Source organism: Psammomys obesus, unplaced genomic scaffold (assembly GCF_907164565.1).
Source record: "Psammomys obesus unplaced genomic scaffold, mPsaObe1.curated_primary_1811, whole genome shotgun sequence".
NCBI lineage: Eukaryota > Metazoa > Chordata > Mammalia > Rodentia > Muridae > Psammomys > Psammomys obesus.
Genome location: NW_026596034.1, coordinates 2,127,925 through 2,149,351, shown reverse-complemented (window position 1 = coordinate 2,149,351; position 21,427 = coordinate 2,127,925). Strand labels below are relative to the sequence as shown.

General features: G+C 49.4%; 1 protein-coding gene and 2 non-coding genes across 8 annotated transcripts; all 3 read right to left on the bottom strand.

The window, feature by feature from the left end:
- Positions 1-238: 238 nt before the first annotated feature.
- Positions 239-19,065, bottom strand: Tnpo2 (transportin 2). 6 transcript variants are annotated; one of them, XM_055620848.1, is made up of 25 exons: positions 18,982-19,065; positions 17,475-17,586; positions 15,592-15,667; positions 15,352-15,501; positions 11,619-11,725; positions 11,398-11,531; positions 11,229-11,310; positions 11,033-11,155; positions 10,817-10,935; positions 9,134-9,194; positions 8,865-9,030; positions 8,556-8,708; positions 8,017-8,242; positions 7,647-7,818; positions 7,146-7,232; positions 6,964-7,071; positions 6,722-6,880; positions 4,190-4,277; positions 3,889-3,987; positions 3,357-3,452; positions 2,983-3,088; positions 2,698-2,797; positions 2,546-2,620; positions 2,332-2,459; positions 239-2,256 (listed from the first exon to the last, which is right to left on the bottom strand). In XM_055620848.1, the coding sequence occupies exons 2-24, from the start codon at positions 17,571-17,573 to the stop codon at positions 2,352-2,354; spliced, it is 2,694 nt and encodes an 897-aa protein (XP_055476823.1). In that variant the 5' UTR covers positions 17,574-17,586; positions 18,982-19,065; the 3' UTR covers positions 239-2,256; positions 2,332-2,351. The 6 variants fall into 6 exon arrangements, with proteins under 6 accessions (XP_055476823.1, XP_055476826.1, XP_055476828.1 ...); XM_055620851.1 differs by having other exon boundaries at positions 2,983-3,058; XM_055620853.1 differs by having other exon boundaries at positions 2,358-2,459; positions 2,983-3,058.
- Positions 4,079-4,153, bottom strand: LOC129687303 (small nucleolar RNA ZL2). The gene has a single exon (XR_008721777.1). It is a non-coding gene; the product is annotated as a small nucleolar RNA ZL2 (small nucleolar RNA).
- Positions 7,901-7,970, bottom strand: LOC129687300 (small nucleolar RNA SNORD41). The gene has a single exon (XR_008721774.1). It is a non-coding gene; the product is annotated as a small nucleolar RNA SNORD41 (small nucleolar RNA).
- Positions 19,066-21,427: the final 2,362 nt, after the last annotated feature.

The following is a 21,427-nucleotide window of genomic DNA, read 5'->3' as shown; positions in this document are numbered from 1 at the left end:
AAAATTCTACTCATCTCTACTTTGAGACAGGGTCTCAAATCAAACTGTGTGAGTGCATACCCTCAGAAGCCAGGAGAAACCATAGGTGTCCTGCTCTATTACTCCTGATCTTATTCCCTGCAGAGCCCCTGGTCACCACCAGAGGTCACCACCTCCCACGGCACTGGAGTTTCACAGAGGTTGTCCTTCATACCACTCTACAACCAAAGCCAAGGACCGGGAAACCAGACACCAAGGGTCTCACAAGAAACTGACCTTTACTCAACAAAGTTCTACACAAGTGGAATCTCACGCCACCTAGGCGCCAGTCCCCAGCACAGCACAGTAACAGATAGACCTGGGAGCCCATGGGGTAATAAAAGAGCCAGGAATGGGTAGGGGGCAGGAAGGCTGCAGATCAAGGTCAGTCTGTGTCAGCAGCCCTGGGCAAGGAAGGTTAAACTGAAACTTCATTGTGCAAAAACCAACTAAAAAATAAATTAAAAAATTAAATAATTTTTAAAAAAATAATAAAATAAAATAAAAAAAGGGAAATACAAGAATCAGGCTCCCCTCTCCTGAAGGTAGTTGAAACTCCCCCCTTCGACAAAGAGGGGTCACAACTCCATCAGACAGTCAATCCATCAATATACCCCAAGACCCAGCAGAGGATGCTCCTAAGAAGTGGAATTACCAGAAAGCTAATGGTATTTTTCTTTAAAAAAAGTTTGTTGTTGTGTTGTTTTTTTTTTTTGTTTTGTTTTTTTTTTTTCACCTACAAATGGCTTCCAGAGACCTGCTCAAGTTTCAGGCTAGGGGGATGAGGACCACTAGCTGAGTTATGGAATGTGCACTAAGTGTCCCTGGGAATAAAGGCAAGGCCTGACCAACTTGAGAGAAGACACAAGGCCTAGATGGGATATGGTCCAGGTCCTTGGAGGGACGATACAGCAGGCCCTAAGACTCCCCCAAAATATAACAGGCTCACAAAGAATTAGGAAGCAAGGAAGGGGATGGAGGAAAAAATGTTCAAGGGCCTTGCAAGACTGATTTCCATAGCCAATTTGGAAATAGTCATGGCCCCCTCCTCTTGGGAAGCCCCTCCCACCTTGATGGCATCCTCAACCAATTTCTTCAAGGATTTTTATAGTCAATGTACCCATCTGGTGTGGTCTGAGTCCAGTGGACACTGTGATAAACCTAAGTCCCAAAAGGGACAAAGTTTGAGGCCCTGGGTACACCCTGCTCCTCCAAGCCTTCAAAGCTTGCTGGACCCAGTAGACTTTGTACTTTGTTCTCACCCTCACGTGCTGTTGCCCCAGCTCGAGATGGAACTATCCTTGAAGCTGTTTCACGGGAGATCCACAAAAGCATGCCAGCAGCTCTGGCGAGCCTTAGCTCTCTTGAGGAAAACTAGTCCCAGGCCTGTGCCTTGATAAATACCTTTGGACACAGGAAAAGGGTACATGGTGGCCTCAAGCTAGTCCCAGCTGCTCCAATGGTCCCCACTCTGCTGCTGGCTGGGACATGACAAAGATGGGGACACATTAAAATGAGGCTGCCTTGAAGCTGGCAGGAAGTGTATGGAGCAGATCCAAAGTGTGTAAGTGCTGAGAGGGCAGCCCCCAAATGACCGCCCTCCTCCCCTGGCCCTGGGGGCCCAGCTGAGGTCCCCCAAACCTCCCAGCCCTCCCAATCACCACCAATTCCGGCAAAACAGCGGAAGCTTCTTATACTCTAGATGCAAGGTACACAGAAGGCCATAGGCATAATTTGGGGGTTCACTAATTCTACTGTCTCCATGCAGTTGAGGAAATGGTGGGGCGGCTGGAGCAGCCTAGCTGGCTGTGGTGCCTGCACATGCGTGTGTCCACATGTGTACATGTGAGTGTATGCTTCTCTACAAGGAACCCCCCTCCCCACCTGTAATTCCCTTGCCTTATCTGACACCGGATTCGGTAGGCCTTATGGATTCCTCCCTCCCACGACTGGCCCGGGTGGGCTGCCTGAGATGACCCAGATTAGAGCCCAGAGAACTCTTGCCCGCCAAGAAGTCCCACCCCCCTCCCTATTTGTAGGATGAGCATGGAGTCCCCCACCTGTCCACTCATCAGGCATGGTGGGGCAAGTGGACCAACAGATGGACAGATGCAGACTGGGTAGCATCTGGATTTAGGTACCACTCACTCCTCCCTAACCCCCCTTGACCAGGGCACAGTGACTTCTGGAAGCAGCACATTCCCCAGCACACCCTCCGACGATGACGCAGACAGAAACCTGCAGGAGAGAGGTAGGGTCAGGCCCTTTGTCCTTTCACTCTCTGGCAGGCCTGAGGCTGAAAGACCTGCTCACCTGGTGATCTCCAGGTTCACCTAGACCCCGTAGAAGGCTGCCAGCCTCTCCTTGAGCAGCGGTGGGAACTGCTCTGAGAACTGTTGCCAGTTCTCCTCCCCAACTTGGTCTTTGAAGCCATGGAGGATCTGCAGTGAGGCAGGGTGACAATGGGCTGAGACAAGCCTGTGGTGTCTACTCCCCAGGACTTACATGTGACCAACAGGAGCCTCACCTTATAAAACATGTCCCGAAGGTCATCCTTCGGGCTCACCCAGGAGGCTACAGCATCACAGAAGAAAATAAAGTCCTGAAATGTGACAGATCCCATGTGAGGGGCTGTCCAAGCCAGCCCCCACCCTGCCCTCTGAGCCCCACTGCCCGGACCTGCACAACACCCCCAGGGTTGACACCAATCATCATGCAGATGCCTCGGAAGGCAGAATCCTTCTCCTCGTTGTCCCGGATGTTCCTAAGGGACGTGCACCTGGCCATGGAGGAGGGCAGCAGGTCAGCGGATAGACTTGAGGACAAGCATAGATGAAAGATGGATGGAGGGAACGGGATTGGGGGTGTCAGTGGGTAGTCTCCCACATGCATACATGGAGGGTACACTAGGAAGTATAGCTGTCCTGCCCACCCCCGGCAGGCCCCACCCAGGCAGGCACACACCAAGGCCGGATGAACTGCTGCAGCATGGGTGCCACCTCCTGTGGGCACACGTAGCCCAGGCGGCCGATGGTGATGGCTGGAATGGCAGAGGGACTCGTCAGGCGACCTGCAACCCCGAGTGGCCCCGGGACGGTACGTGGCGGGGCCTCTGACAGGAGGCACCGAGCCCCGCCCCACAGGCCCCAACTGAACGGCCCTGTGGCTTATCCTGGGCCCTTGAGTTTGGCCCGTAAAGATGTCCTCCCAGCCCAGCCTGGGTCTCTTCCCATATATTCTAAAGCCAAAATTCTTCTTTGAGTTCCTCCCAGAATCCTATTTCAGATGTTAACACCCTTCCTGGAACTCTCCCCTCTAGGCCCACGCCTGGTACTCACCTGTGTTTTCCAGCAGTGTCTTGGGTGTGTTGGGCCTGTTAATGATTTCCACCAGATTGTTGAGGACCATCTGCACATAGGGCTGCATCTCTGCCCCTAGGGAGCAGCCATTTAGAGCCTTGTGTGGCCCACTCTCCCCAGAGAGGGCCAGCTGGGTATGGCTGACCTCACTCCATGACCCCAGTTTCATGCAAACTGGTGCACCACAAAGCATGAGAGAACAGAGAACCTCCTCGGGATGCTCCACAGCCAGCTCACAACAGACCCTCACAAAGCAAATCTCTAAAGTCAACTACCCACAAGCTACTGAGACCACTCCGCCAAGTCTTCCCTAAGGACAGGAAGCCCAAAAGTAGAAACAGATCATCTACCCCACCTCATAAACAGCCTTTCAGTTATTTGATTTCACCTATCAGGGAAATTAAAGCATGCCCTTGCCCCGTTCCTTTAGGGGATACGTGAGAATCAAGCTCTGGCCCCAGGGTGGAGACAGACCAATGAAGAGCCTGCCTGCTACTTTCAGGGCACTCACCCATCTGCATGCAGATCTCCCCAATGGCCCAGGTGGCATTGTTGCAGACAGAGATGAACTCAGGGTTCAGGTTGGTACCCAGAATAGGCATGAACTCAGCTAATGCAAAGAAAACAGCAGAAAAGAGGAAAAAAAAAAAAAAATGAGCAGAAAGGGTAATTGGGGCCAAGCTCCCAGAACTGGCTGGGCAGGCCCCATCAGACAGTACGAATACATCCCAATCTGGTCATGAGCCTCCCAGGGCATGTCTCCATCACTTGAGGCCAATGTTCATGGGCTAGGGGCACAGAGGGCAGCCTACCGATACAGGGCTTGACGTGGATAAAGCAGGCCTTGGTAAGGTCTCCCAGAAGGGCAAAGGAGCTCTGCCGAACCTCAGGCATGGAATCCTGGAGTTGAGAGAGTTGAGAGAGGTGGCAGAATGACAAGGTTCCTCTCACTCCTTCTATCGAAGCCACCTCAAGTGGCAGTCCCTAGAGCACATCCTGACCACAAACATTGGTTGAGGAGCAGGGCTGTCCCTTACTCACTAGCCTTCTCCTACTATACTGTAGCCTTTGTGCCAGGACCTGGCAGTGAATTTCATTACTAAGCATTTTCTTTTAAAATACTCCAGAACTCGTTTCAATCCCCAGCCCACCACATCCCAAACCTACAAAACCTACAGCTGCCACCATGCCCGGGGCACCCACTTATTTCTATCTTTAATTATATGTACATGTTGAGTGAGAGGGTTGTACACATTTGCGGGTGCCCTTGGAGGCTAGAAGAGGGAGCCAGATCCCCTGGAGAGCTGGAATTACAGGCCGTTGTCATAGTCAACTGTCTGATGTGGGTGCTGGAACGAAGCTTAGGTTCTCTGGAAGAGCAACAAGTACCCCTAACCTCAGCCATCTCTTGAGCCCTAACCCCAGCTTTTTTACATGGGTGATGGAGATCAAACTCAGGTTCCTGTTCTTGTCCAGAAAGCACATTACTGACTAAACCATCTCCCCAGTACCTATATTTTGGGGTTTTTGTTTTGTTTTGAGACAGGGTCTCACTACATATCCCTGGATAGCCTAGAACTCAGAGATCCACCTGCCCCTGCCTCCAAATCTAAAGTGGTAGGATGAAAGGCATGAGCCACTACAAATGGGCCATACTTTTATTTTTCAAATCAGCTGTACTAAAATCTCTGACAAGTTTTATTGTGCTTATGCATGAGTGAGCAGGGTGTGAGTGCACGCCTGTGCATGGCAAAGACCAGATCAGGAACCACCCAACATGGGTTCATTCATTTGTTTGTTTATAAAAACCAGATGTCAGCTGGGCAGTGGTGTCTCCTGCCTTTAATCCCAGCACCCTGGAGGCAGAGGCAGGTGATTCTCTGTGAGTTTGAGGACAGCCTGGTCTACAGAGTGAGTTCCAAGACAGCCAGAGCTACACAGAGAAACCGTCTTAAAAATGCAAAACAACCCAAGTGTTATTCCTGAGGAACCAGCCACCATTCATTCATTCATTCACTCATTTATTTGTATTTTAGTGTTGGCAATTGCTAGAGTATCCATGTATCCATCATCCATCCATATTTTAGTGTTGGGAGATTGCTAGAGCCTTATACATGGTAGGAAAGAGCTCTCCCACTGACAATCCTCAGCCTTCCTTTGCTTTTAGAGACAGGCTCTTTCACTGGCCTGGAGCTCACTAATTAGAGTGACTGAGCAGCAAGCCCCAGGGATCTCTGCCTCCCCACGACTGAGATTACAACCATGTGCCAGTAGACCCAGAGTTCTTTGTTGTTACTGTTGTTTTTTTTTTTAAGTTTGTGGAGCTCAAACTTGGTTCATCATGTCTGCATACCCTTGAATTTGTATTTATTTAATCTTTGCATGAGGAGACACATGTGCCTTGACAGACATGTGAAGGTCAGATGACAAGTTATAGGAGTTGGTTCATACTTTCATTCATTTAAGTCCTGGGGTTCCCTGGCCAGGCTGTCATAGATTTGGTGGTAGGCATCCCTACCTGCTGAGCCATCTCAATAGCACACAAATGATTATTTTATTTTGGAAACAAGCTTTTACTATGCAGAACTGACTAGCCTCTGATTTCTGAGTGCTGGGATTAAAGTTATGCACTATCATGTCCAGTCTTTTAAAAATATATTTTTATCTTAAATATGGAGCCCTTAAATATGAGTTTTGCCTGCATGTACAGCTATGTATCTTGTGTGTGCCTAGTGCCCACAAAGATTAGAAGAGGGCATGAAATCCCCTGGAACTGGAGTTATGGATGGCTATGAGCCACCCCACCATGTGGGTGCTAGGAACAAAACCCAGGTCCTCTGCAAGAGCAACAAGTACTTTTAACTGTGAAGCCATCTCTGCAACCCATAAAATTTTATTTTTTAAGGGCTCCTTTTCTCTGACATTCCCTGGACATAGTCAGGGCCTGAACTGGCCACAGGGTCATCTATGGCCGTTGTTGTGTAAACTGTTAGGTCTAGAAAAAGTTCCCTTGGAGCCTGAGCATGGTGCTGCATACCTTTAATCCCAGCACTCAAGAAGCAGAGGCAGGTAAATCTCTGTGAGTTTTAGACCAGCCTGGCTTACAGAGCAAGTTCCAGGACAGCCAGGGCTACACAGAGAACCTTGTGTCCAGGAAAATTAAAAAAAAAAAAAAGAAAAAAAGGAAGGAAGGAAGGAAGGAAGGAGAGAGAGAGAGAGAGAGAGAGAGAGAGAGAGAGAAGAGAAGAGAAGAAAAGAGAAGAGAAGAGAAAGGAAAAATCCTTGGCCTGTTAAGGTATGGTCTGACTTGACTTGGAAGCGGCCTACGTTGGGTACCCACTCACCTGCATACACTGGAAAAGTAATGTCATGATGTTACTTCGAGCCACCAGCTGTTCCACATGGCCACCCAGGCCCTCAGCCAAGCCACTAAGCAGGTCCAATGCAACAATCATGAAGTCCTTGTCAGGGGCCTCATATTGTTCAGGATGTTGTGTATACATCTAGATACAAATGGGGCAGGTGAGGAAAGCAGTGTAGGGCCTGACCAGTACAGCAAGTGGGCAGGGGGTTCAAGGGTGCTCACCATGGCCTGGGCCAGTGTCTTCTGCACCAGAGTAACACAGCGTTGATAGACAGGCTCACAGTAGGGCAGGAAGCCACTCTGCAGGGCAGTGGCCACAGATGATAGACACTGGCAGGGAAAAGGGAAAGAGTGAGCTCAGGCCATGTGGGAGGATTCTGAAGGAAGGACCTAAGCCCACTCACCTCCAGCAGGGGGAAGAGGTCCTTGTCTTCATCTTTGAGCTCATTCCACTTCTGGATCAGTGGAGGCATCAGCTTCTGAATGTATTCCTAAAGAGAGTGGGGAATTAGGCTTCCTCGAAGAATATGGCAGCCTAAGTAAGGGAACACTGTCCTTTAAAAATGAGATCCAAGCTCCTGGCCATGGTTCAAAATCGTAAGCCCTTCTGATTCTACTCATTTGTCTGTCCCTAGAACATCCTTCCCTTCCTCCCACTCCCAGGAACCTGCGTAGGGCCTCCTGGTCCCCACAGGCCGTTTCCCAGCACACACACATGCACGCACAGAACTGACCATGCTGTCTCATAACTGTCTATCTCTCCCACTAGACTGAAAGCAGGGTAAGTGCTTCAGCCTGCCTGGCAACATTGTAGCTATATCCCTGGCATTAAAGTTATATGACACAGGGTCGACTCTGGACGCCAACAAACACACAGATGGGGCAGAGGGTCTCTAGGGTCTCACCGGCTGATTGAGGTGATGGCCCACAGAGTCGGCCAGGGTGCCAATGGCATCATAGAGAATGAGCAGGTTCTTGTGCTGGTATTTGCCAAAGGCAAAAACAAGAGTGTCAAGGATATAGCTGAGGTAGGGCACCAGTTCTGTGCATGCCTCCTCCTCCAGGGTAGCAAAGGCACTAGTGGATGGAAGATAGGAAGGAAAGCTTAATGGACTGTAGCAGATGGAGCTGCACCACAGACAGGTAGGGAGCGTGTACACGGGATCAGCCAGTACGAATACAACAGACTTCAGTGTCTTGTCAGCAGTCACAGGCATCATCATTTCCCAGGGTGAGGGGCCACTGTAGGGACATGGGTCAGGGGTCAAGGTTTACCTGCAGGCTGCCTCCTGCACCCTCTTATTGCCATCCAGGATACGCTTGAGCAGCTCTGTCATCAGGGGCTTGAGGTGCATGTCAGGTGGCTGGCTGACTACCCAGTGGGCATAGCGGCTCAGCGTCCAGCAGGCAATGGAGCGTACCAGAGCCTTCTTGTCTGACAGGCACTGGATGAGGTGTGGGATCAGCTCAGGTAGATAGGGCACCATTCCCTGCATGCAGCCTGCAGTGACCAGAACACAGGAAAGCTTTTAAGTGAAGGCTAGGGTCTAGATACATCCAACCCAACATGATAGGGTTGGGAAAACTGAGGCTTGGAGGCATTTCAAAGAGCCCATGAAAAGCAGGGGTAAGAGGAGACACATCAGATACACTAGAGCTAAAGTTGTTCAAATTCTGGCTGTGCAGTAGCTCAAACCTATAATGCTAGCACTTAAGGCAAGGCAGGAGGCCTGGCCTGTGCTATGGAGCTGCATCCATCACTGGCATTGCTCAAGTCAGCCCAGGCAGGTACTGATCAAATGCAGGAGACTTACCCTCGGCAATGGCACCCAGCACCAGGATCCCTGACTCCTTGACCACCCACTCAGGGTGGAACAGGAGGCCCTTGAGCAGGGGAAGTAGGTGGGGCAGCAGTTCCTCCCGGAAGACGTTGGCAAGGACATCCAGAGCAGCTGCTGAGCACTTCCCTGAAGGGAGACAACAGGACTCAGGCTCAGAGGCCTGTGAGGCAGGTGTTCAGCACTTTTGATCTTAGCTCTGGACCAAATGCAACCACTACTTCTTCATAAATTGCTCCACACCAGCTTCTCACCCTCTCCCTGCAGTGCTGGCCTACTACCTACTCAGATTCCAGTCCGACAAAGCATCATCATCGTCATCATCCTCAGCGTCCTCAGAACCATCAGGCCGCTCAGCCTCGTGGGGCAATGTCACTGTGCGTGATTTGTGGAAACGTGGCTTGATGTCCTGCTCGCTGTCAGGTACTGCCTCATCTTCCTCCACGTCCCCCTAGGGACCAGCCCAGGCAGATTTCTAAGCACTGGCGAGAGACTCCAACCCAACACCCATGGTCTTAGCCACCCATAGCCAGCTGTGGACACCCCTGGCTGACCTTAAGCAGGATGATGTCAATTTCAGAGTACTTCATCCCATTCACGAGGATAGGGATCAACCTATCAAGAGAGAGACTGTTTGTAAAGATGCAGGAATCCTGGCTGAGGTGCTCATCCTGAAGAGGAAATAGAGGTGTGAGCAAGGGGCAGACTCTGCTCAACACACCCATATCCCTGTGTCCTGTATCTGTTCACTTCCCTTCAGGGAATCACCAACATACTTTCAGCCACTGTGATTAGGAGACACAATTTTTTCCTCTCTCTTTTGAAATAGGCTCTATGTAGCGATGGCTGGCCTAGAAATCACACACCTTCTTGGGGCTGGAGAGATAGCTCAGCAGTTAAGATCATCAGTTGCTCTAACTCCTGACCCAAGGAATCCAATACCTTCTTTTGGTCTCTGTGGGCACTGCACACATGTGGTACAGACATACATGCAGGCAAAACACTGATACACATTAAAAAATAATAATTAAAAAAATAAAAGAACATCACGATCTTTTTGCCTCAACCTCTAAACACTGTGATTGCAAGTGTTTACTGCCACATACAGCTGCCCCATTTTTCACTCTTAGTATAAGTACCACCAAATAGCTCTTGATCCAAACACAACCAATGCCAGAACCCTGAAAAGCTTTTACAATGCTGCAACCTAGCACTACACAAAGCACAAACATCTGCTCCACTATCCTGGCACTCTTGAGACACAGCTGCTCTCAGGGACCAAACAGAAAGAGCAGTTGCACACAACTGGACCATTACAACCTCAGACATGAAAACTGATACAAACCTGACTGACCCCCCTCTACAAGGGTGTCTCATTCCTCCTGAAAGTCCTCTGTCCCTCCAGCCACAATTCCTACTTGTTATCAATAATCTGACAGGCAAATGATCCCAACTGGTAAAATCAAGGAGGCTCAAACCAGCCATGGTACCACCTGCCTCTAACTGCAGCACTTCCAGGCCCACTTGTCTCAAAACCTGAAAAGGTTAAGTTCTTCTATTACTCTTGTTCTAGCACTCAAGAGATTCTCAACTCCTATACTGAAGAATGTCTGAGCCTAAGGGACGGTGGTGGCACACACCTTTAATTCCAACACTGAGAGGCAAAGGCAGGTGGGTATCTCTAAGTTCAAGGCCTGCCTGGTCTACAGATTGAGTTCTAGGATAGCCAGGGTTTCAGAGAAACCCTATCTCAGAAGGGGGGAAGAAAACAAACAAACAAACAAAACCTAAGAAGAATGCCAGAGCTACAGTGTCACCTGCCCAGGAAGAATGCCTTTCCCATCCTCTGAGCACTGGATCCAGCCAGGCTGAGGCCTTGGTTTGAAGGGTTGTTTCTTCATCTCTTTTTGTCTACTAGCGTTTTTTTCAAACAGGGTCTCATTATGTAACTCCGATTGGCTGAGTACTCACTATATAGCCCAATCCAGCCTCAAAAAAAAAAAAAAAAAATTGTGGCAATCATCCCACCTTAGCCTTCCAAGTGATGGGTAGGAGCCATAACACTTGGTTTCTGTTACCTAATTTTTGAAGGCATTAAAGCTATATCCCCTAAAAATCAATGTACACAGGATTCAAAGTAAACTGACACACAGTACCTAAGTTACGGTAAGCAAAAGCTGCCAGGGGGAAAGCACAGGGAGGGCTAGAGGCCGATGGCATGGGGCTGCAGCACTCACTGGACCAGGTGGGAGGCCAGGACTTCTTTGCAGATGGGCTGCTCGGCCAGCGTCAGCCAGAACTCACAGGCCTCCAGGGCCACATTCTCATCATGGTCCTGGGTCCTCTGCAGCATGTACTGGGGCAACAGGGAGAGGCTGAGACCTAGTCCAACTGAGGGGGATTTCCCAACCCCCTCCAGCCACCCATTTGCCCTTGATGTTGGCCATGCACACCTGTATGATGCTGTGCATGTGAGGGATGAGCCTGTCAATGCGAACTTCCAAAAGCATCACAAGGGCACGGCACACGTTCTTTCTCACCTCAGGGTCCTCATCCACAGCCAAGGCAAACAGGTGCTGTGAGAAAGGGCGAGGTCAACTGCTTGAGGACCCTCAGCCTCTCCCCATCCACCCGCAGCCAGTGGCCCACCTCGATGAAGGTGTCAATGTTGTCCATTAGTGCCTGGGCTCGGTCCATGATGAACTGGTTCACGCAGGCAATGGCATGGGACCTGGGAGTCAGAGAAGGCATGCACCACTATGAACTTCTGTAGCTGCCCATCAATTCTAAGATGCTTGTGCCCCAAGCCTCCACATACCGGATTTTAGGGCTGCAGTGCTTGAAAAATTGCAGGAATTTAGGGATCATGATGTTCAGGGGCCTGTTGAGAGCATCACTGTCCAAAAGCTCTGAGGAGTCTTCACAGATCTTCTGTAGGGCTCCAAAGGCTCCCTGAGCAGAGAGGAGAGAGACGGCTGTGGGTCCTACTCCAAGCTCCAATCCCTGCTTGGGCCAGGCCAAGTACTGCTTGCCGCCTACCTCACAGGTATTATAATCCTCTGAGTTGAGCAGGTTACACAGCTGGGGAAGCAGCTCCGGCCACATCTGCAGCTCACCCTTGGAAGCGATGGTGGTGATGAGAATGCCTGGGGCAGCCAGGAAAAGGAGGCTGCTCAGGCTGGGCAAGGGGCCTACTAGCCCCTCCACCCTCCCCACAAAGGACTGGCTCACTAGCTTTCCTTTCTCTCCCATGCAAGCCCTGCATGGCACCCTAACCCTTTCTCTGGGGTGCTAGGGACAAAACCCAGGCCTCATGAGTGCCAAGTGAGCACTCTACAGCCTCTCTTCAGGTATTACTTGCTGACTTAGCACACATCCTCTGAGCCTACAAACACAGCTGTGTTCTAAATTGCGGCATCTGCCCAAAACCACTGGAGAGTTTCAGAGCTGGAGAAAGGGTGTGAGGTCAAGATACATAAGCCAAAGATCTGTGTGGCCACAAGCCAAGGGCTCAGAAGAGTAAACAGTTTCCCAATTGTTTTTATTTTATAGTACAGAAGATTGGACTCAGGACCCTATGTGCACTGTGCAAGCATTCTACTGTTAAGCTAAATCCCCAGCCTTGCTTTTAAATTTTTATTTTAACCTTTTGAGTTAAGGTTCCAAGGCAAGGCCTGATCCTCCTCACGCCTCAGCTTCTTGAATAGCTGGGGTTACAGGGCTGTGCCATTACACCCAGCTACAGAGGAACAATTTTTAAATGGTGGTCAGGTGACATCCTGACCTATATGCAAAGACCTGAGAGAGGCTAAAACAGATGAAGAAGAGGTGGCCTTCAGTCACCTGGGGCAAAGATGTCTTGGCTAAAGGTATGGCAGGCCTGGTATAGTAACAGAAGAAAGGCCACACTGGTCGTGGGCAGGAAGGTGGTGGGGACCTGTATGTGAAGCGAGGACTCTACTGACAAGTTGAAACCCAAGGATGGGGACTGGAGAGATGGCTGTTGGTAAGAGTACTTTGCTAGGCAAGTGTGAAGGCCTGAGTTCAGTTCCCAGGACTTACATAAAAAGTAGACATGGTGCAACACAGCTGTAACTCAAGTGCAGTAACCCGCTGAGACAGGAGCTCTACTGCCTATCGCCGAGCTCAGATGTTCTGAGTGAATGAACACAGTATCTGATGCCCTCCTTTGGCCCATCTGTGCATGAATGTGCGTACACGTGCGTGCGTGCGTGCATGTGTGTGTGTGTCGTGCAGAACAACAGGGAATTTTCGCTTCAGTAAATGAATATATTGATATTGGAACTAATGTTCACTTCATAAGAAACTGATCTAGAATAATGAAGTCCACAGGTAAGTGAGAACTTCATCCTAGGCCTGAGGGCAATGAAACAGCCAGGAAGAACTGGCTATGGTAGTCAACATCACTCATCACTCATCAACACAAGATGGCCGTGTTTCACAAGGGCAGACCTTGTGAAAGGGTCAACCCTTACAAGGCTCTGAAACGACTGGAGAGACTCTGAGGACAATGGCAGCCCATCATGGGGCAGGGTCCCAGCCACTCTCTTGGACAACACGGGCCTCACCTTCAGCGGAAGAAAGGACACCAGCTGTGGTTAGGTGCTGTAGTGGAGAACTGTAAGGCTAGCCCTTGGAAGGCTGAGACAGGAAGACTCCATGTTTGAGACCCTGTTTCAAAAAAAGTACCAGCACCCTAAAGCTCTACCAAGACTTCTGCAAGTACAGATTTTATGGGGAATTAGTTCCAGGTCCTCAGAGAGGCCAAAATCAAGTGCATTACAGAAACTGGCACAGTACTTGCACAGAACCTACGCACAGCCTCCCGTAGATGATAAGCATATTGTATCAACTGAGTTATATCCCCAATCTCCCAGACTTTAAATCATCTCGAGATAACTTAAAATTCCTATAACAATATCAATAATACACAGTTATAAAAGTGTATTGTGGGGCTGGCAAAATAGCTGAGTGTATAAAGTTGACCGCCACCAAGCCTGATAACCTGACCCACATGGTAAGAGAGAACAATTCTTCAAAGTTATCCTCTGACCTCCACACATGAATAGTGGCCCTACACACCCCACTCCACTCAAACAAATTTAAAAAAAATAATACTACTGTATTGCTAAGAGAAAAATATGGACATGTATAGACTCAATTTTGCCTCTCAATACCTGGGAGCCACAGTTATTTTAATCCAGCAGGCCCCAAATAACTAGCTCTAATTCAATACTATTTTTCTGTCTCCATTATATTATATGTGTGTGTGTCTGTTTATAGGCAGGGTCTCACTTTGTAATCTTGGCAGGTCTGGAAGTCACTGTGTGGATCAGGGTTGCCTGAACTCAGAGATCTACCTGCTATTACCTTCAAACGTGTTTGAAATAAAACACAGGGGCCACCATGACTAGCCATTTTCTTTCTTTGTTTTGAAACAAGTTCTCACCTAGGGCTCCCTGGAACTCACTATTTGGCCCAGGCTGGCCTCAAACTCCCAGTAAGTGCTGAAATTTTGTGCTACCATGCCCAACCTTTTTATTCATTTTTAACGTTTCCTTTCCTGTGGTATAAATGTCGTTTCCTTCCAATAGTCTACAGAGGGGCCAGGAAGACGGCTTAGTGGTTAAAGGTGCTTGCTGCCATCTCTGATGGCTGGGAGTTCCAACCGAGTCCCACATAATAAGAGAAAACCAACAACGAAGTTGTCCTCTAATCTCCACACACATAGCACACACAAATAAGTAATAAATAAAACCTTTTAGTTGACAGATTTTAAGGAAAACAATGGCTTAAAAAAACAAAACAGGAGTTGGGAAAATGACTCAGCAGGTAAAAAACACCCACCACCAAGCCTGCTGACGGAGGCCTCACGAGGCCTGACCCCGCACAAGCTGGACGATGCAGCAGTGTGCATCTATAACCCCAGCACTGCCACTCTAGACAGGAGAGAGAAGAAAGGACAGGAAGCTACTATGCTAATAAGCCTGCAATATACTGTACAGCAAAACAAAAAAACCAGAGACCCATCTCAACAAGGTGGAAATGATGACAACAAACATGCTGTCCTCTGACCTCCAGACTCAGCTCAGGTATGGCATGTGTGAGCCCTCACTCACACACTCCCTCCCTCTCTCTCTCACACACACACACCTTACATTGCTAAGAAATCACCTATTAATCTCTTCAGTGAAAAGCCTGAAGGGGAAATGGCCCTAGTAAATCTTGGTCGCACGGCTGTAATGCTCTCAGCTATTTCTTCCTAGATTCAGCAAGGCTCCTCCAATAACTAATTCCCATTGTAGATGAATCATTTTGAGGGGACATTACTAATGACTCCATGCAGACAGAGGAAGCAGGTATTCCAAATGCTGTTCCTCAGGCACACAGTTTGAGACTACATCACAAAACTGTGGACAATGAGTTACTGAGACACTCAGGAGGCTGATGCAGAAGATTGGAAAGTTTGAGGCCAGCCTGGACTACCTTGTCTCAAAAAGAAAAAAAGGGCGGGGGAAAAAAAAAAGACTGACCTGAACTGCTTGGCTTGTTTCCAAGCTGTTACTTGCCAGACAAGTCCCTTTATGATCTCTGTGCCTCAGTTTCCTCTCCAGTCAGATGGCAGTAGTAACAGTGCTATCAGAGGGTGCTGGAGCATTCAGTAAGCAACACCCTCAACACGTTGAATAGCTTCTTGGCCCAGAGCAAGCCCTTAGTGTGTCCTTGATGACGACCCCCACAGCCCCCTCACCAATGGTGGCTCGGATGAGAGAGGAGGCATCGCCAATGTTGTTGAGACACTCTTGCTTGATGAAGTCAGCTACAGGAGGTGGGAAGCTCTGGTAATGCGCCTTCACATTGTTCTTGAGGATGAGGCCACTGAGAGAACGGGTTGGCTCATCTGTGGGAAAAGTGCTCAGGTCAGAGGGCTATGGTAGTGAGAAAAAGAAGCAAGATCTGATCCGTGTGGCACGGAGGACAGAGAACATACCTTCTGACTTGAGCCTGGTCAGGACAAAGATCAGATAGTTGTTGAAGTCGGGAAACTGGTTGAGTTGTTTAAGTTTCTGCCAGGCTGTTAAGGGACTTAGAAAGCTAGGTATATCGAGGCATGCTGTGATCCCAGCACTAGGGAGGCTGAGACAAGATCTTGAATTGCAGGCCAGCATGGACCACATCCCAAGATCTTGTTAAAAAAAAAAAAAAGAAAGAAAGAAAAAAACGCAAAAGAACTTGAGCGACAGGAGCCTTTCCTCCCTTCTCTCACTGCCACATGGCTGAGAATGCCAGTGACCATACAATTAGGCCACCAGTTCCTGACATGACACACTGACCAATCCCTATCCTCACACCATCATAGAGGCTTTCCCAAGGACCAAGTCTGAACTTCCTGCATGACCCTTCCGTCCTCACCAGAGCAGGAGAGAGCTGGAAGAGACAACTCCTCTTAAACTGGCAGCTACTACTCACGTCTGACCTAGGCACTGCAGTGACACCTGCTTTTCTGAAGCAGCCTGAAAGCTACCTGAGTGTGGTGCATGCCTATAGTCTTAGCACCAGGGAGGCTGAGGCAGGAAGATCACCCTGAGTCCAAGGCCAACCTGGGCTACATTCAGTTCTAAGTAGTTAGTCTGTTATACAGAGAGACCGTCACTCAAAAAAACAAACAAACAAACAGTCAGGGATATAGCTCATTGGTAAAATATATGTCCAGCATGCATGAGGCCATTTAGTGTCCGGCCCTACTAAGAGCAAAAAATAGAGGAAAAAAAGTGAAATGACTGAGATCCAGGATCAGGACTTAGGGGTGAAACTTAATGACAAAGCAAGTGGCCAGCATGCTGCAGGCCCTTCCATCCTCAGCACTGCAGGGAAAGGTGGGGAGGAGATGGCCCACTTTCAAGTAAAACAATAGTTTCAAACATTTTTTTTTTAAACTTGAGACAGGGTCTACATAAGACCAGGCTGCCTTGAAACTCAGAGATTCACTTGACTTTGCCTCCAGAACACTGTGATTAAAGGTATATGCCATCATAACCATCTCATTTAAGATTCTGAACTCATTATTCTAATTTGCTTCTCTGTTGCTATGATAAAACACTGACCAAGACCTACATCATGGAGTAAAAGACTCTAGCTTATTATGGAGAGAAGTCCCAAAGCAGGAATTCAAGGGATAAAATTGAAGCAGAAACCACTGCACAAGGCTGCTTACTGTCTCCTTCCCAAATCACTAGGATCCACAGTGGGGTGGGCCAGGCCAGCATCAATTACGAAGCAAGAAAATGCCCCACATCCATGCCAACAGGCTAATCTGATGGAGGCAATTCTTTAACTGAAGGTCCCTCTTCATAGTGTCTCAAACTGGTAAAAAAAAAAAAAAAAACTAACCAGAATTATTTATAATTTTAAATAACCAGATCTTGGTTATTTTTTTCTTAGAGAAAAAAAAAAGTTTTCAACCACAGTCACGTTCCAACTCCAGCGTCCCGTCCCTCCCCATCTACCCTCATTCTGACAACGCGGCTAGGACTAAAATCTGAGATGGCTGTGCCCTAGGAGCCCTGATTCCTAGCTGAGGCTTAACTAAGGCATTTTTCCCTTTTCTAAGCCTCCAGGTCCCCATCTGTTAAACAAAAGTTAACAGCACTCACTTTAACAGTTAAAGGATTAAGTGCTCAGTGAACATCAGGCATCCCATCATTTTCTGCACTTCCAGAAATGGAACCCAGCGATCTAAACCTTTAATTCTCATCCATGTCCTGTTCTCCTGAAGCAGAGAGGATTTGGGGATCAAGAAGCAGTCCCTCCCTCTCTGGCCTTCATGAGGTGTAGACATCTGCCCCGTTCCATCAGCCCCAGAAAGAAGGATACATCCTGCACAATGCGCTGAGTAGCTGTGTTGGGCGACTGCGAGTCTTTGAGAAGCTGCAAGACCTGCTGCAGGCCCTGCTCATCTGGCTGCCAGTCCATGGCGCAAGGCAAACTGCAGGAGTAGGGGCCTGGGTCAGCGCTGGGTCACTGGGGTTCTGTGCCAGACCTAAGTTGAGTACCCGAGGCAGCGGCGGCTGCATGCAGACGCAAGTGCTCTCCGAGAACAAGCGGAGGCCTTGGTTCCGCGCCTGTCCAGGTGCGGGGTACCCTCCAGCTAAGCCATCCTCAGCCACGCAGTCGCGGGCTCGAGAGTGCGAGTTGGAGGGGGGGGGGATATAAAAGCGGGCCATGAGGACCGGCGACGGGGGCGCGAAGAATCCATCGAGCCTACCGTGGAACTCTTCTACGGCGGTCCACACCACCGGCGGTCCACACCACCGCCGCCCCCGGTTACGGGCCTTACAGCTTCCGCCTCCCTCCAGAGCGAGAGCGAAGGCCCCGCCCCAGCGGTCTTCCAGGTGAAGGCTCAGGCCACGAGGATTCCCTGCCCCCAAATCCAGCCTTCCAGCTCTGCCAGATCCCAGCTGTCTCCTAGGTTCCTGAGCTCCTCTAGGTCCCTAAGCGGCCAGATCCTTCTCATTCCTGCTGCCTCCCCTACAAGCTCGGCAGACACCACATAACCCCCTCCTTTCTGGCCTAGACGCGGCCCACTGACTCCCCTTAAGCAGAACACAAGAAATGCCCGCCCAATAGGTCTCCAATGTCTCTTTGACTAAGAGCCAGTCAAAACCTCTCAACCCACGACAGAAGCCCCCAGAACCTGTGCTCGATGCCTGGCCCAATCAGATGTGGCCAAGCCTCTCTCTCTCTCACCCTCCGCCCCAGTCAGCAGTAATTCCTGCTGACAGACCTCTGGCAGCTCCCCCAATCAAGTTCCCCTAAGCCCCCGACAAGTGGTCGGAGACCCCCATCCGTCCAATCCCTCCCTTCCCTTAAAGAGTCCCGCACAAACACCCGCCCGGAGCGCTACCCTCAACGGATCCCGTCACTGCCTCCCAGTCCGACCCAGCAAAGCCCTCTGGGCTTATGTCTGACTCCCCTCCGTATTAGGACAGCCCCCTCCCCAACTTTCAAGCCTGGCTCCCCCCAGCCAGACCTAACCAAACCCCGCCGAAACAGGTCCGCACACACACCGGATCCTCGCGACGTCCCCCGACGATTCCCCCAATCAGGGCCCCTCCAGCCCGACCCCAGCCGCCCCACTGGCCTGCATCTCGTGGCACCCGAACCTGCCCGGGCGCCGAGGCCCCACCCCCTGAGATCGGCTCCGCTCCCCCTCCCCCGCCCGGCCCGTTCCGCCGGCCTCGAGAGCTAGCCCAACCCGGTTCCCCGCCTCTCAGCCGGGCGCGACCCCGACGCCTGGGCGGCGCGCGGCGCAGGCCCAGAACCCAGGGAGGCCCCAGGCTAGGTGAAGCCAAAGGGCCCCGGCCGAGCGAGGCCCGCTTACCAGGCCCCGGAAGGCAGCGGCGGCGCCTAAGTGCTGCAGCTTCTCCAGAGGCTCGCGCGGAAGGAGGGAGCCAAAGCCAGGGAATAAAAAAATAAAAAAAAAAAAAAACGCGGCCGAAATGAACAGCTTCGGCTTCCGTACGCCGTTCAAACTGGCCTACGCAAGCCAATCAGAGAGCGAAGCATTCACACGTGACCTGGCACAGCGCGGCCCTGGCCATGCTGGGTCACGTGACAGAATAAGTGCCGCCTCTAGGCCTCTCTAGCCATTAGGTCCTCCAGACTCTCATCTCCTTTTCTTACTGCAGCTTTCTTTCTTCCTTTTTTTTTTTTTTTTTTTTTAATTTTTTTAGTGTGTACTGGTGTTTTGCCTAAACCATATGCGTGCAGTGCCTTGGGGACCAGAAGAGGGCATTGGACGCTCGTGAAAATTAGAGTTACAGATGGTTGTGAGCCACCATGTGGATGCTGAATTCAAATCTGAGTCCTCGGCAGGAGCAGCCAATACTCTTAAACTAGCACCCTGACTTCAGCTCTTTGCTGGAGCTAGAAATTTAGTATTGCATAGGTGCTCTCTGTGTGTAATGGGCCTAAGAATCCTCCAACCACAGTTAACTGCCTACTGCACTCCCTAAAAAACTGTGCTCAGTCCAGCGTGGCGACCCATAAAATTGTAATCTCAGGACTGGGGGAGGAGGGAGGGCGGAGATAGGAAGAAAGTCCACAGTTTACTCCCCGGTACATCATAAAATTAATCAAAAATAAACTAAAATGAAGCCAGGCGGTGATGGCAGAGACAGACAGATCTCTGTGAGCTCCAGCACAGCCCGGTTTACGGAACTAGTTTCGGGACAACCAGGGCTACACAAAGAAACCCTGTCTCGGAAAAATATATAAATAAAAGAAAAAAAAATTATAATGGAACTGGTTCTCTCCTGCTCCCCTAAAAAGCACCGACCTGCACACAAATACAGAGCAGGACATATGTCTTGGCTTGAACTTTATACCTGAGACAGCTGGTTTCCTACAAGAGCAACTGTCTGCTCTTTATTGTTGTTCTGTTTAACACTTTTACAGGGAACTGGAAAAAAACACAAGGCTATCACTTTTTTAAATCGCTGTGTTTGTTTTGCCTGCATGTATGTCTGTGCATCAAGTGTGTCTGATGGCAGCGAAATTTTAAGAAGAGTATTGGATCTCCTGGAGCTACAGCTATAAGACGGTTATAAGCTGCCATGTATTGTGCTGGCACTTGAACCCGGGTCCTACGAAAAAGCTACAAGTCAACTCTCCAGCCCCTGGCTATAATTTTGTAGATAAAACAAGCTAGTTAATTTGAACAGACCTAATCTCTTTCCCTACCTGAAGATAAAAGTGCGATAAGAGTCCTTGCCCAAAGCATTTAGGCAAGTTGTACAATCGTGAACGCTTCCGCCATCTGTACCCAGTAGAGCAGTTTTTCCTTTTCAACCGCAAAGCATTGTAGTTTAGAACTGGAGACCCTGGTGCTTTCCTCTAACTGCCTTCCCGTCTTCCCTTACCGCCCTACCGATAAGGGGCTCGTTCTTACGCGACTCGCCTCCATTTCGGCGGATATTGTATAATTTCCTCCATTATAGCTGATCCAAGTTAAGCTTACCTATTGCTAAGCTTATTATTTGAATAATATTTATTCACTCAGGTGGTAAATGGTTTCAAATTTTGGTTTTTTAGCATGCTCAGTACCGCTCGTTCGTTTTCTCTGCACTCTGCCTAAACCAATATTTACTAAACCAACCATTACTGTAATCCCAAAGTACAACCCAGCCCTGTCCTAGATTTTTTGACCTTCAAATGAGGGACAGAGGTCTGTAGGTATGCCTCAACTTGAAGAGAAACAACCTAGCCCATTTCTCCATTGGCACAATAAGTCCCGGCAACGTTCACTCGTGAAAAACAAGAATCCTTTACAATTCTCGGTCAAGGGAAAGCTCCCTGAAAAGCGAAAAACTTTAACATAAACAGAAACCCTCCTTAAAAGACACGTGCGGCAAGTCGCCCTACGCATGCGCAGAGCTTTCTCTCACTTTCCCCAACCTCCACTAGTCAGACGCACTCATGACCCTTGAAACTACAAGTCCCATGGTGCCGTGCGTCTAGGATTCGATTAATTGTTGGTGATGCCTGGTACCTCAGAGTTCTTCCCAGCTAGATATTAAACAGGAGACTGGAGGATTGGCAGGCTCCAGGGAGGGTGAACAGCAGCTTTTTGTTTGGGATTTTTCTTTTTTCATATTTTTATGGGGACGGGAGTTTTGATCAAGCATGGGCATTGACTCCAGGTAGAGGCCATGTGGAGTATGAAATACAAACCACTTATTGCTTTTTTTTTTTTTTTTTTTTTTAAGGTAACATTTTTTCATTTATTGCTTGTAAAAAAAAAAAAAATGTGTTTGTGGCCAGGCGTG

Bases quoted from the DNA above. Each gene is read 5' to 3' on its own strand.
- Tnpo2 (XM_055620853.1), bottom strand. From the start codon at position 17,573: ATGGACTGGCAGCCAGATGAGCAGGGCCTGCAGCAGGTCTTGCAGCTT. The intron at 8,243-8,555 runs GTAAGTCTCCTG...TGGTCACTGCAG, and splicing joins GCTGGGTGCCATTGCCGAGG to GCTGCATGCAGGGAATGGTG. The intron at 2,798-2,982 runs GTGTGTGCCTGC...CTCCATGGCCAG, and splicing joins CAGCAGTTCATCCGGCCTTG to GTGCACGTCCCTTAGGAACA.